At 31.9% G+C, this 14638-nt stretch overlaps 2 protein-coding genes across 7 annotated transcripts; both read left to right on the top strand.

The window, feature by feature from the left end:
* The first annotated feature begins 950 nt into the window (after positions 1 to 950).
* On the top strand, positions 951 to 11031 carry LOC115237388 (bestrophin-4-like). 5 transcript variants are annotated; one of them, XM_029810382.1, is made up of 11 exons: positions 951 to 1652; positions 6066 to 6125; positions 6209 to 6354; positions 6653 to 6931; positions 7103 to 7237; positions 7428 to 7594; positions 7664 to 7821; positions 8615 to 8926; positions 9000 to 9151; positions 9397 to 9531; positions 9802 to 11031. In XM_029810382.1, the coding sequence occupies exons 4-11, from the start codon at positions 6753 to 6755 to the stop codon at positions 10637 to 10639; spliced, it is 2076 nt and encodes a 691-aa protein (XP_029666242.1). In that variant the 5' UTR covers positions 951 to 1652; positions 6066 to 6125; positions 6209 to 6354; positions 6653 to 6752; the 3' UTR covers positions 10640 to 11031. The 5 variants fall into 5 exon arrangements, with proteins under 5 accessions (XP_029666242.1, XP_029666241.1, XP_029666243.1 ...); XM_029810381.1 differs by lacking the exon at positions 951 to 1652 and adding an exon at positions 1961 to 2494; XM_029810383.1 differs by lacking the exon at positions 951 to 1652 and adding an exon at positions 5738 to 5776.
* A 527-nt stretch (positions 11032 to 11558) lies between these two features.
* On the top strand, positions 11559 to 14093 carry LOC115237386 (E3 ubiquitin-protein ligase TRAIP). 2 transcript variants are annotated; one of them, XM_029810378.1, is made up of 7 exons: positions 11559 to 12005; positions 12166 to 12540; positions 12639 to 12740; positions 12821 to 12943; positions 13038 to 13281; positions 13367 to 13513; positions 13609 to 14093. In XM_029810378.1, the coding sequence occupies exons 1-7, from the start codon at positions 11893 to 11895 to the stop codon at positions 13714 to 13716; spliced, it is 1212 nt and encodes a 403-aa protein (XP_029666238.1). In that variant the 5' UTR covers positions 11559 to 11892; the 3' UTR covers positions 13717 to 14093. The 2 variants fall into 2 exon arrangements, with proteins under 2 accessions (XP_029666238.1, XP_029666237.1); XM_029810377.1 differs by having other exon boundaries at positions 11563 to 12005; positions 13606 to 14093.
* Positions 14094 to 14638: the final 545 nt, after the last annotated feature.

Genomic DNA, 14638 nt, shown 5'->3' with positions numbered 1-14638 from the left:
TTTTTGCTTCCTCATAGAGGAAGCTTTGTTTTCGTGACAAAATTTTTTTTCAAGTTTTCTATGCCAATGTGTTTAGAATGTTCCAAAACGTCGAAAAATCATATTCCTAAAAATGTTTGTATGTATGTATGTATGTGTATATGTATGTATGTGTGTATATATGTACGCAATATATTGTACAACCTCTAACTTCCGTAATTTTTGAGATATCGGGCTAAATTTTTTTTACATGGATAGAGTATCGTTAAAGGATGGTTGGTATTGAATTTAGTGAGAATCGATGAAAATGTTCATTTTTTATAAAATTTTTAATTTTTTGAGAAATGTCTGTACACATTTCGCAAATTTTGAGATATCAGGTTAAATTTTTTTACATAGGTAAAGTATTATTAAAGGATGGTTGCTACTGAATTTGGTGAGTATCGGTGAAAGGGTTTATTTGTTATAAAATTTTGAATTTTTTGGAAAATGTCTGTACACGCTGTAACTTTCGGAAAATTTGAGAACGCTAGCGCAAACTTCGTAGAAAGAAATAATAAATGTTTAAATGAGAACAGTTCAAACATTTAATAAAGTAAAAAAACAAACAAAAGAACTATGATCTTTCATTTAATTTATAGTTTTATCATTAGTTTGAATATATGCACTCTATTTTAAAGTTTAAATGTTTATAACTTTTGATAAAAACATTTTTCAAACAAATGTTTCAGGTAAAATTTACTTGTTTTTTCTTGGATTCTATAGAATCCAAATATGTAACATTTTATAGGGGGTTCCATTTGAAATTATGAAGTTACTTCCCGCCGGGAGAGTGGGTGCGACTTCATGTTTACATAGTTAAAAAGGCCCTTGAATACATAAAACTTTCTCATGAACAACTGTTTGATTCGACAAATATTTTTAGAATTATTGGCTTGTAACACTTTACGTGGGCCTTCTGTATACATATATATATGGTATGTATATATATCTATATATATACACACATACATATTTAATCCAATAATATTTTAACTTTTACAATTATGTATAAATCTTTTGAAATATGAAACTGTGAAGATTGCTCTTCATTAATTTAGATGATACAAGAGATCAAAAAACATTATAAATAACATTTAGAAAATATTTTCTAATATTTCTGATATTTTTTGTATGTTCCTTACACGTATCTTGAATTATAGCGTTATTTGCGCTTAGATTGGATTGTGCAAATCGAAAACGCTATTAATTTCTCTCTCATCCATCATTTTGAAGAGGCAAAGGGACACTAAACACTCCTTTTGTAAAGCGATAGGGTTGATCCGGAGGATGACTCCGCGCTGGACGCTTCCGCAAAAGCTCACGTGCATTTTACGTGCGTGAGCTTGACAGTCGGCCCTTTTTAGATCTTGGGCAACTGCCATCGGATCGCGATCGCGCCCAACTGCAATATTTTATATTCCGTCGCCTATATGAGAGTATGCCGTGCGTTTCGATTCAGTCGCGACCAGTTCGTCATCGACGTGCGCCAAGTGCGCACCCACGCGATAATGTCTCCCTTCGATATATCTCGAATCGCGATCCCCACTTGTTTCCATTGATGAGTTTTCGGCTCGTGATTTTCGGCGAGACCGCTTCGCGATTCTCGTAACCGATCGCCGTGGAAATCGCAGGTGGAAATTACTTCTGGTGCAATCTTAATTTTGGTTCGAGTTCCTTGAATGCGTTTATGAAGAACTTTGAAACAGTAGTTGGATCTATTCTTAAGAAAAGCCATAGATAGATGGTTGCGAGAAGATTTTTCAATTATAAATAGAGACCGAGAAAAAAATATATCGACTGAATGATAAAATGTGCATTCGAGACACGTCGACAAAGAGAAGATATTTTAAACGTTATTAATTTTCTACTGAAACTGTGATTTCAAATTACATACATTATTGTCGTTTTAATATTAAAGAAACATTAGAAGTAAACAATTTTTTTATATTTTGTGACTTATAAGCAACACAGCATATACTTAGAAATAACCATATATTAATTTTAGAAGCTGTACATGTGATTTGTCATGAAAAAGTATAATTCAAAAAGATTGTTAAATAAGCTTCTAATTTAGTGTTTTGATAAGTGAAAAGAATATTTATTTCTACTATAAGAAGTGTTCTTACAGAGGAAGAGAAGAGAGGAAGATTAAATAAAGAAACAGAATTCAGAAGTTATTAATAATGCAAAAGAATTGTGCAGAAATTATTAATTGTGACAGCTAACGAAGATCAAATTAATTCTCATGTCGTTCATATTTGAATTGGCCGCTGCTTTAGCCAGCTGATTTCGAAATTATACAACCGGAAGAGACGTCGATATCAGATCATTTAATTTGTCTGATTTAAAGCGACAATGCGCAAATGCGAAAACGATAAGCAGATATTCGCGTTGTACGCAATGAAAAATGGTTTTATGCAAGAAGGAAGATAAAACAAATGCATTAGTTACGACTGATAAAGTATTTTACATGGTGAGTCAAGATTATCATGTCTTTAATTTTTCAGCCTATCTCGCATGACAATAGAAAAACATATTGCTATATATGAAGAGACACTATAATTACGCACTCCTTTGTATATTACACTATAAAATAATACAATAAATTACATCTAAAATGTAAGACAAAATTTGAATATTTGTAATAAAATCAAATTGAATGCGTGAGATACGTAAGAATAGACTTGTTAGGCGCAGAAAGGCTTCAAAGAAATTTATTTATTGATAATTTATGTATTCGCTTCCGCGAAGTTATAAATATTTACGAGAATGTTTACTTTTTGGCGTGCATTTATTATCAATGCAACGTGGTCAAGACTTAAATCGTGATGTCTGGTTTTACAATCATGTGTTATAAATAATTCACCAAGTGCACGTTGTTCACGCACTAGAAATTTGCATAAGTTACTTATAAATAAAATATTAAAAAATAATATTTTTATATTTTACTTGGATAAAATTTATAACAATATATATTCATATACTTTGTGTTAAAACAAATCTAGACATGTTCTTCATTGATATTCAGAATTCTATTTTTCTTAACTACATGTATTGCTAAGATTAAATAATTAAATTTTTAACTAATAGCACACAAATTATATATGGCTTTGCGTAATTAATACATAATATCTGGAAAATGATGAAACAGCAAATATCGACGCGACATTAATGCTACTTGTTAATGTTAATTTGTAACTTATATTATATCCCTATATATAATTTAGAACTCCACCATTTGCAGTTTAAATTAATATTATGTTATGTTTGCATATTAAATGAATAATTAACATTGTGCTCTTATTATTTAACATTATAAAAATAAAATTTAACAAATGTGATTTTTTAATGTAAAGTTTAAGGCAAATGTATTTCTATTTTTGAAACAATTAAAAGAAATGATTTATTAAACTTTTTATTTCCAATATTATATTTGCATTTTAACTGCATGTTTCTCTCTCTCTCTCTCTCTCTCTCTGTATTTATTTTACAAATAAATGTACCTATATACAATACAATAATCACGTTTGAGAGAATTAATTATTTGTTTCTAATAATATTTACTTGTAAAAGATATCAACATACCATTTTAAACAACTGTATTTATAAAATTATTATATGTATAATAATTTATGTATAATAATTTCGTTTAATTCTGTTTCTAACAAGTATTATATTGAATGATAAGCTCGATCTTTAATCAAAAGCTAAATCGGTAGCGTAAAAGGTCCTTCTTCGAGAAGAAATTCTAAATTTCGCATTTTGTCCATGATCGCGGTTTTCATTGCGGATATTTTCGGTAAGGTCGCGCGGAAATATAATACAATCGTCAGACGATCCGGCGACGTTGTTCCTTACGCGTATTACTAACGGCGTGTTCGTGATGCATCAACATTATATGGTACAAATAACTAAAAATGAAGCTATTACATCGAAGACATATTTACTCATAGAATCGAATATACTTGAGCCAAAAACGCGAAGCGATTCATCTCACCTATTTTATATTATACAGCTTGTTGGCAAAGACATGCCACGCGTGCCGATGGAGATCATGATTTCATTAAATGTGAAAGAAAAATACGTGCGATATGTCTGACCAGATAATTTAACGTCATGAAATGGTTAAATTATTATACAAGTTATTTTATTATAGATCTGCTGAGGGTTATTTTTCAGTGGATATTAGTACAAAAGTCAAATAATAAAACATTGATTGTCTTAATATTGAGTTTTATTTTTAATTATTAATTCAAATTTATAAAAAGTTTTTAATTATAATAGACGCAGTTATATATAAGTCTAAAGCATATTTTTTAAATTAATTTATATGTTTGACAAGTGTATGTGTATTTATGTAGATATGAATAATTTAAAAAAAAACTTTTATATTTGAAACATGCACTTATATGCAAATATAAATATCAAACAAAGAAATTATTACAATTAGATTGATATCTTAAATGTAATGTACATATAAGCCTAAAAGTTTTTTAAGGAAGCAGAAATATATTGCAATTACTATGATGTTTCTCGCACAAAACAAATTTTTTTTTTTTATATATTTAAAATATTTATCTATAGCATAAAAAATAACGATAGTAAAAATTGCAAGAGATCTCAGATTGTCTTTCACTCTCAGATGCTTGGAAAGATTCAAAAGCCAAATGATGACAATTAGAGTGCCAAGCACGCGATAACAATTGCTGCTGCATCGTTCTGGCTGCGCTTCGCGATGCATTTTCGAGATATCGATCGACAAAATGCATCTTGAAGTGCAGCCGCAAAGCTCGCGCAAAAATCTCGTGCAAATTGTGTGTTTACCCAGACACCTCGTGGTTACTTTAATGCCCAAAGTTATATTTACCGTCGCATTACTGGCGCGTTTCCCGAGACAGACATTGCCATTAGACATTATTTACGATGGATCCCGCGACAGAAAAAAATTGCAGTCACGCCAGCAATCTTCAGCTACCATTTGTAGTTAGGCGATGACGTTTTACTTGTGACGTGTGCAATTGTTTTTGGCGTCACTGATGCATTCTGAAACTCCATCCAGCTCATAGCTATGACGAAATACGCATATAAAGCGCCGGGAATGATACAGATCCAAACCGCAATCGTAACAAAATTAATGCAACATTAATTTGATCAAAGTTAATTAAATAAATGTTTAATCACAAAAAAATTTCTTTTTACACGCCATGTGGAATTTTATATTTGCCCCATATTCGCTGATGAAGTTTGAGTGTTTGTTAATTAGCGGGAGTCTCATAATGCCTTTATATTTGCCTTGTATTCACTGATGAAATTTAAATGTTTGTTAAATAGCAGGAGTTTTATAATGTCATAATGAGATAACTTTATCCGCCTTAGCTTTATTAGCCTTATCTTTATAGAGCGTAATCTTTTATACGGTAAATATGATAAATCTTTTATACAGCTGTGTTTGAACTATGACCTTGATTGGCAAAGCATTGGAGTATAAACGGATACAATATCTAAGCCTAGGTTACTCCGTTTCTAGTCGAGGTTTCGCATCCTGGATATTTCTAGCGAATAATGCGATTGCGCATATTACCAATGTCGTCCGTGAAAAAATCACGAAATTGCGTTTTCAATGAACTATATTAATTGTCTATTGGCACAACTTATGCTAAAACTGCGATAATGATACATAGCTCGCTGCACTATTAGATATACATAAAAGCGGTGTTATAGCTTGTTGACAAGAACAGATATTTGTGTGGATGCTGTATGTATTATATAGTAGACAGTAGTTTGGCAGATTAAGATATGATAATATATATATATATATACAGGGTGTCCCCAATTTAAATGTCAAAACTTTAAGAGTGTGTAGGGGACAAGTGTTATCTCTAAAATATAATCTATTGAAGTTTATATTTAAATCGGGCACGAACTTATGCAATCACCTGATACTATACATATATACACTATGTTTAATATACTTTTAATCTGAAAAAGTACTATTACTTTCACAACCAATATGTATATTTTAAACAATTATTCATTAATTGTAGGAATTTTTTAGCTGTTTGATCATTATATCTAAAGATTGAGCTAACATTCGTTTGCAGTTGGTACGTAATTGAATAATAAAAATTGAAAATATAGAAATATGAAATATATAACATATTAGTAAATATTATTTATGTATTAATAGCTAACAGAGAAACGATCCTCCGACAATAAGTTATTTCGAAATGGCTAGTGCTTGGAACGGATTATCCTATGTTAGGATACGAGCCCATTTCGGTACAATAGCCGGTCCATCTTAAGTTAGAAATTACTTAGGTGAGACATGTATGTGTATGTAGAAGTAAAATATATATATAAACAAAATTTTCAAATATTTGAAACAAGATTTAAAACAAGACTTTGGAAGCGTGTCTTTTTCTTTTGTCTATTTTATTTTATTCTATATAAATTAGCTTATAAAAAAATTAATTTTATTTATTAAAATAAATTAATTTACAAACTTATAATTATAATAAATAAATTTTAATATTGTAATTAAAATCTCTTTGGATGTATAACTTCTTTCAAAAGTATCTCAATGACTAAACATGTTGCAGTTTACAACTGCAGTGTATAATTTTGCTTTTAGGTTTGGTAGGCGAAAATTTCTGGAAGTATGAGTAACAACGTGCTCGCGAGTACATCGTTCATAAAAAGAAATTGGTACGGTGTTCTTGAATGGATAAAAGATGACGGTCTCTTATCAGTATGAGGTCGCCAGTTCCACCAGCGGTGGATTCACCAGGCTTCTGTTTATGTGGCGTGGTTCCCTGTACAAGCTCATCTACAGGGAACTGCTACTTTATCTGCTTCTCTTCGGCGCCTTGTCCGCACTTTATCGCCATGCTTTTAATAACGCACAAAAACGGTAGACACTCCGTTATATTTTAATATACAAACTAAATATATATACATATAAAATTTATTATTAATTATTTTAATTATCTTGTCGCACATATATTTATCGTTCAAAGCTAACTTACTGTTAATTTTTTCTAGTAATCTTTTAAGAATTATTGTAATACATAACACGTTACAGAGAATTCGAGCAAGTTGTTATTTACTGCGACACCTTGATCAAATTAATCCCGCTGAGTTTCGTGCTCGGGTTTTACGTATCTTATGTGGCGCAGAGATGGTGGAAGCAATACAAGGCAATACCATGGCCTGACAAGTGAGTTTGGAAGCAGTTATTAAACAATATATTTTAAATTTTTACTTTAATTCCTAAATTTTCATCAGCGAAGAACATTAGATATTTCCTTTTCTCTTAAACAGAATTTGAGGGAAACGACTATATTACTAAAATAAACTATAAAAAAAAGCAAGTGTAATATTTTTGTTTCATTTTTTATCTCCTGCAGGGTAATGCATCTCGTGGCTCTCTACGTCAGCGGAAATGACGAGTACAGTCGGATGCTGCGCAGGGCGCTCATGCGTTACCTAAACCTCTCCCTGATACTCGTCCTACGTTCCATCAGTTCGGCGGTGAAGAGACGATTCCCCACTCTTGATCACGTCGTTGATTCTGGTAAATCACAATGAAAAGACTATCGATCATCGTCCTCATGATGGTTAAAAATTAACGAGCATCTTGCAGGTTTCATGACCACGTTGGAGCTCGAATTGTACCAATCGGTGCCGAGCAGCGAATTTAACACCTATTGGATACCGTGTACATGGTTCGTTAATCTTCTCAAGGAGGCACGCAAGACTCACAGGCTACCTGACGCGCAAGGTTTAAAGCTAATAATGGAGGTACAAATATAAACTTCATGTGTGTCTCTTACATTTAATTGCTTAATCTTCATAAATCGACGGAAATTTTTTTTATTATTCTGACAAAGCACAAAAAAAAATATTTTATATAAATATTAATAAAAATAATAATACTATATCAATGCTCTGTGTTAAAATTAAAGAAGTTAATGCCGTCATAAAAATTGTTTCTAATTTCTATTATATAGTTTTCTTTTCAACTGATAAAGCAAATAAAATTATCTAAAATATTATAACTTTTTAAAGACGTAATTGGCGTCTGTATCGAACATATTTTCTTTGTTTCTTTCTGCCGTTTTAATTTTCTTTTAGAAATACCGCGTGTATGATATGGTACGATTGTATAAAAATACAACTAAGGAAATCAATCGTTCGGTGCAAGAATGATTAGGTTTTACGAGCATCTACTGCGACGACGAGTCGATATATAGCCGATTAGAAATAGTCATAAACTTACGTGTCGCGGTCTATCAACCACGTTTTTATTTTTCGCGATTAGACACACGTGTCTCAGTCACATTATGCATTCGCACGTTACAAGCAAAAGTCAATTTTAATATGCATGATAAACTTAGTCAGCGAGTATGACGTACATGAGGAAATTTAACAGCAGATTTTTTTTCAATATAACAATTGAATCAAATTCCATTTATATTTTCGATCGTGATTAAATTTTTTTTTAGCGACGTGATAATTGCTAAGCACTTAATTGTTCAAATACATTAATAAATGTAAAGCCTTTTTCGTACTCGTTAAGCATACTTATTTGCAGGAATTCAGCGAGTTCCGGACAAAATGCGGTCTCCTGTGGAGTTACGACTGGGTGTCGATTCCATTGGTGTACACCCAGGTGGTGACGCTTGCTACTTATAGCTTCTTTGCGGTCGCCTTGATCGGCCGACAATACATTGACGGTGTCGAAAAGCAATTCCAATTAAAGATAGATAAATACGTGCCCATCTTCACGATTCTGCAATTTTTTTTCTTTATGGGGCTGTTGAAGGTAGCCGAACAGCTGATAAATCCCTTCGGAGATGATGATGAGGATTTTGAGCTGAACTGGCTGATCGATCGTCATATAAAGGTAGAAACCGATTAAAGATTGTTTTTGGAAAATCGTACTTTTACATGTAATTGTATTTATGTACGAATACTAGGTATCGTATCTTGGAGTGGATACGCTGATGAACCGTTGTCCGCCGCTCGTCAAGGACATTTATTACGACTCCGAAAATATAAGCCTGCCATATACGGAAGCGGCTGCGTCGTACAAGAAGAAAACCTATCGCGGTAGCGTAGCGAATATGACGTTAGTATTTCGTATATATACAATTTACAACAATATTTGAAGTTCTGGCTGATCGAGTCTATTTATAAGATTGTTGATTTTTAATATAAAATTGCTTTTTCTCTTTCTATTTCTCTCAACATGAGCCTTGCAAGTTGTCTTGAAAATCTTGTCTTAAAGAATCTTGAAGAAATACAGCTTTATATTTAAAATTTGGCGATTTATTTTGTGATAAATTACGACAATGGTTTTGATTGGCTTTTTAGAGTACCTGAAGAAAAACAAATGATGTTCCTGCCAGAAATTTTGGAAGAAGAGGAGGAATGTAAGAGTATTCCGACACCTCGCACTTCCACCGCCAGTTTAGCGAATCCAAGCGAAAGTCCGATGAACGAAAGGCGGTAAGGTTGACTCGCAATTGTTTTAAAACGGTTGAGCAACTATAATTAAAGCGCATACCAATGTATTATAATTATGATAAAATTAATAACCATAGTTACTTGAATCATAAATTATTACAAATTTATCATATTCTTTTCCCAGTCAATTATAAAAAATACATTTAAAACACTGTATTCTTGAATTATGAATGAATAATTGATGTAAACAGCTTCGTGCATCCGAAATGATGCAATACAGGAACTCTATTAAGTTAGACTCGTTTGTTTCAGCCAGATCAGCGGGTCCCCTGCAACACCTGCGAAGATGGCTGGCAATTGTTCCGAAACGGTTGTGCAGCTGGATGGGCAAGAGCAACCGGTCGAAGTGGAGCATCGACACGTCATAATCGAGGCCGTCAGGAAATTCTCCGCCCTGGCGAAGGGTTCAGCGTCTCGCGCCGGGAAATCCTTCTTCCCGTCCAAGCCAGTAATGCATCCTTGGCCGAGCACGACGAATATCTCGCATCCCGCACATACGTCGATCCAGGCGCCGATTTCCATGCCGATCGTCCTCGAAGCGGCTAGTCCCTGGAGGAAGGACTCGTTCAAAAGTTTCCGTCAATCTTCCATGGAGGATTCCGAGGGACGACGATCGAGCATCTCGTCACAGAGCGACAGAAATCAAGGCGTCGTAAATTCAGCGTTCACCGAGGAGAAGCTGCATGACGTGTCGGATATCTATGACTGCGACAACGCGGAGGAAGAATACGATAACTCCGGTCCTCCGCATCAGCGTGAAGACTCCTGCCAGCATCTACCGATTCCAGAAGCGATTGATATGCCTGTAATTGGGGGCGAACCGAGTCGTTCGAGTAGTTCAAAATACCTGATGATGAAGACAGACCAATCGACCAGCGATTCCAAGAAGAAAAAAGGCATCCAATGGCCGAAATTATCCGGTAAATCGTTAAAGTTCCGCAGAAGAACCACCGATAACATACCCGCGATAAGCACAATGATGGATCAAACCAGGAGCTCGCCGAACTTGAGTAATCTAGAAGAGCGGAAGTCTGTGCAAAATGTCAAAATTGATCCTTCTTACAAGCAAGAAAACGATTCCAAGCTGTGAATGATGTAGTGCGAGTAATATGGGTTGGAGTTTCAATGAAATTTCTGCAAAATTTATCCTTAAATTTGTGTGAATCTCTTGAAGACAGAAATTTTGCTAATGAGATTCTCTCTCTCTCTCTCTAAGGGATCTTTCAATGTAAAAATTGAACATTATCCTCTTTTCTCTCTCTTTCTTTCTTTTCCTCTCTTTTCATCTTATTATGAAATTTAATAAAGTTGTGACATTTTTTGTACGACTTTAAAACAATCTTAAAATTATCTTGTTAAAGATTGATAGTGCTGTGAAAAAACTATATAAAATTATGTTTATTCTGAACGATTTTCAATTATTATTCATAGAATTATCTGAAATAGAATAATGTGCATGCAAAGTAATGTATTATCATTATGAGACGATCAGTGACATAAAATATTTTATCTACATATTTCACTGTTTAATTATTACGATTAATCTAAGCAAGTACACATCCACAGGAAAACGTAGCGTCGTTTACGATTACGATCTACATATCTGTGTAAATATTGTAAATATATATATTATAGAATATATTTCTCTCATTGCATTATGAAGAAAGTAAAATAATTAATTTTAAAATAAATACTTTTGAAATATATATATCTATAAAAAAAATTTTATTATAATCAGGATTTGTGTTACGTACCAGGATTTTTAAGATTTATCGACCGAGAATGGTAACTTTAACAGTACTTTATCGATATATTACCATATTCTGAAAAGTTTAGACAACACATAACGATGAGACATATATAGCACAGATGGCATTACTTAAGTGTTTTAATATTTTGGCGCATATTTACGTTGTTTGCATCTTACAGGCTGTGGTCTGCGGTCGGGAACACGCTAGAAATGCTTCGAAGCATTTGATTGACCAATCAGAACAAAAAGAGTAAAGATTTGTTTATTCTGATTGGTTAATGCAATGCTTCGAAGCATTTCTAGCGTCTTCACGACCGCAGCCACAGTCAATGAAACTTGTCACAATCTCTTTTTTCGAATTTGTATCTATCTCATTGTACATTGTACAATCGTAACGTTTCCTCCAGTTTGTAATAGTGCGGGCCAAAAATTCACGTACATCAACATAACAGTCATCAAAATATACTGAGAGCTTTAACATTGTTATTCCATACCGATTCATCGCGACACGAATTTTTTGGGGAAATATTCGGAATAATCAAGCCTTTCTTTCGTCGAAATTAAGAAGTTCTTGATTATCAAAATCGGATAAAATGAATATAGTGTGTGTGATTTGTAGAGAATTGTTAGTACCGTCCAGTGAAGTTTTCTACACACCATGTGGACATATTTTCCACCACCTATGCTTGATACAATGGCTTGAAAGGTAATTTTTTGATGTCACCAAAAATTCTATTCATTTGTATTCCTTAATTCTTTCTTTCTTGCTTAAATATTTGTTCTATTCTTGAAAATTTATGTATTATATATTTAAAGGGTTTATATATAGTGAGCCTTATTAAGTCTTATTAATTGTTTTTCTAAAGGTCAACAACTTGCCCACAATGCCGAGAAAGAACAACAGAAAACAAGATACATAGAATATACTTCAATTTTTCAAACAATGATAGCATCGTAGAAGACCCTACATCTCTACAGAACAAAGTTGATAATCTGACTTTTCAGCTGCAATTAAAGGACCAAAGAATCAATAATCTTACGGAAATCAAGGAAAACTTGAAAACGGAAACAGCTGGTTTAAGACAAGAAGTTAGAAAAGTTGAGAGTGAAATAAATGGCAAAAATAGCGCAATTCATGCACTGAAGGAACAAATCAAATTTTACAAACGGCAATGTCAAGATGTAGACACTTATAAGCAAGAGATAGAACAGCTAAAGAAAAAAAATGAAGGTTTAAAAAAGTATGTTTTTTTTTTAAATAATTTTATTATAGATTTTAGGAGTATATATATAATTTCTAAATTATATTAAACCCTACAACTAAAAGTGAATTTTATAGCTTGCAGGCTTTGCTAGATGCTTCTGTAGATGAAGTGGATGATATAATGGCGATGACTTGTGATATTGACAAGCTCAAGACATACATAGTAATAATGAAAAAGTATTCTATGTTTATACATATATGTATTTAATATAGATGCAAGTAATATAGTAATATAATTTAATTAATGTAATTTTCAGGAATATGAATACCGATCTACAAAAAAAAAGAGAGCTAAGAGATAAAGTTAAAATTTTACAACAGGAATTAATGCGAGTTTCTGCAACATCTAAATCTTTGTCAGAGGAACGCAATAAACGAAAGTACATATTTGAAAATTATCATTTTTCTAGTTTGTCTTTTCTAGATTATATTATCATCATTATATCACTATCATTATATTGCTTTTATTTCTAGAGAATTGGAACAACAATTGAGTATTTGTGAAAGCGATAAAGTAAGCCTTCAAAATCAGCTTCTTGTTATGCAGATAAAGTCATGTAAATTTGTCCCTAATATAATATCTGCAGAGAAGCAAGATAGTTTGAAAGTACATAAAGGTTGTGAAATGAAATCTATTGAGATAACAAACGAGAATGCGATGATGCTTGATGTCACTCCAAGACTAAAAGAAAATGATAGTTGTATTATTGTAGACACAGTAAGTAAACTGCAATTTATTTAATTACATTAATGTATTTTGTTGTATTTCATATTATAATTTTTGGAATTAACACTGGTTACAGGATAGCGTCGAAATCACTCCACAAAACATAAAATCGCAAGGTTTTTTCTCAATGAAGAATCATAGTATTAAAAGGGAGAGATCTAATAGCAATTTGAAAGTACCCTCTATACTTGCCAAAAAATCGAAGTTTGATGCACCAAATCAAGTAAACTGTTTTTCATTTATATTTAATGTAGTTATATCTATTTTTATACATGGCTGCATTTGTGTTTATAACTTTTTTTATATGTATTTAAGAAGACTACTCGTGACAGTGATATGACTTTTGATGGTTTTGGGGGACATGCCAAGTATGATAAATTTCCTAGCCCAATTTCTGGTTTACATATGAAGAAAATAAAAAAATGAAGTGGTCAAAATTTGACACTGATAATAATTAGAACCTCAGTGATGTATATAGTTATACAGTTGATATAATCTGTGATGCCTAGATTGGAAAAAGATATCAATTACAAGAAATCTAAAAACCAACAAAATTTTCTACTAGTAATATTTTTATATGAAATTAATTTTCTAAAATGAATATTTTTTTACATTATGGAAAAGCATATAAAACCACAAATTTATTATATTATTTAATTTATTATGTTATGTGACAAAAGTGTGAGACATAAGATTTTAAATTGACTTTTAATATTAATCATTGCTAATTCTAATCACTTAATGTTTTCTCACTATCAATGTATGTTTAAATTATAAATACAATTTTCTTGAAAGAAACAGAACATTACGTTTTTCTTTTAATAAAATCTGCATAAAATATAATTACTTTATCGTTATTGGCAGAAAATATTACCAGAATCTAATTTTTATAAATTTTCATAATTTGTTTTATTTTTATCTTATAGAGAGTGTGAATATTTAATGTAATCTTCTTGGCTTTGTTCTCGTTTGATGCAAATATTAATGCCTTTCAAGTAAGATTGTATCCAATTTCTCAAAATACCCGCAGTATTATATCAAGTATAAAGTACGATCCGTCCTGCTTCACATACCGTAGGAAAAAGATTGACGCTGTATTTTCTCGAGCTTTCACTTTCGCGACTTACAGTCATTCGCATTGTATCACTTTTCTTAAAAAAAGAGAAATAAGAGAGATTAATAAGATATGACAAAAACTACAATATGAAAAATTGTAGAATCTAGATTTTTGTCAAACATGATAAAATTAAAATTGTGAATGAAGTTTTAATTTATGCAATGCACAATACACAAATTAATAAAATATAATCATAAATATAATTATAAATATAATTATAAATATAATTAT

The sequence above is a fragment of the Formica exsecta genome, unplaced genomic scaffold, assembly GCF_003651465.1.
Source record: "Formica exsecta isolate Colony F162 unplaced genomic scaffold, ASM365146v1 scaffold293, whole genome shotgun sequence".
Classification (NCBI taxonomy): domain Eukaryota; kingdom Metazoa; phylum Arthropoda; class Insecta; order Hymenoptera; family Formicidae; genus Formica; species Formica exsecta.
The sequence above is the reverse complement of the archived record's forward strand: the minus strand, read 5'-3'. Positions and strand labels throughout refer to the sequence as shown.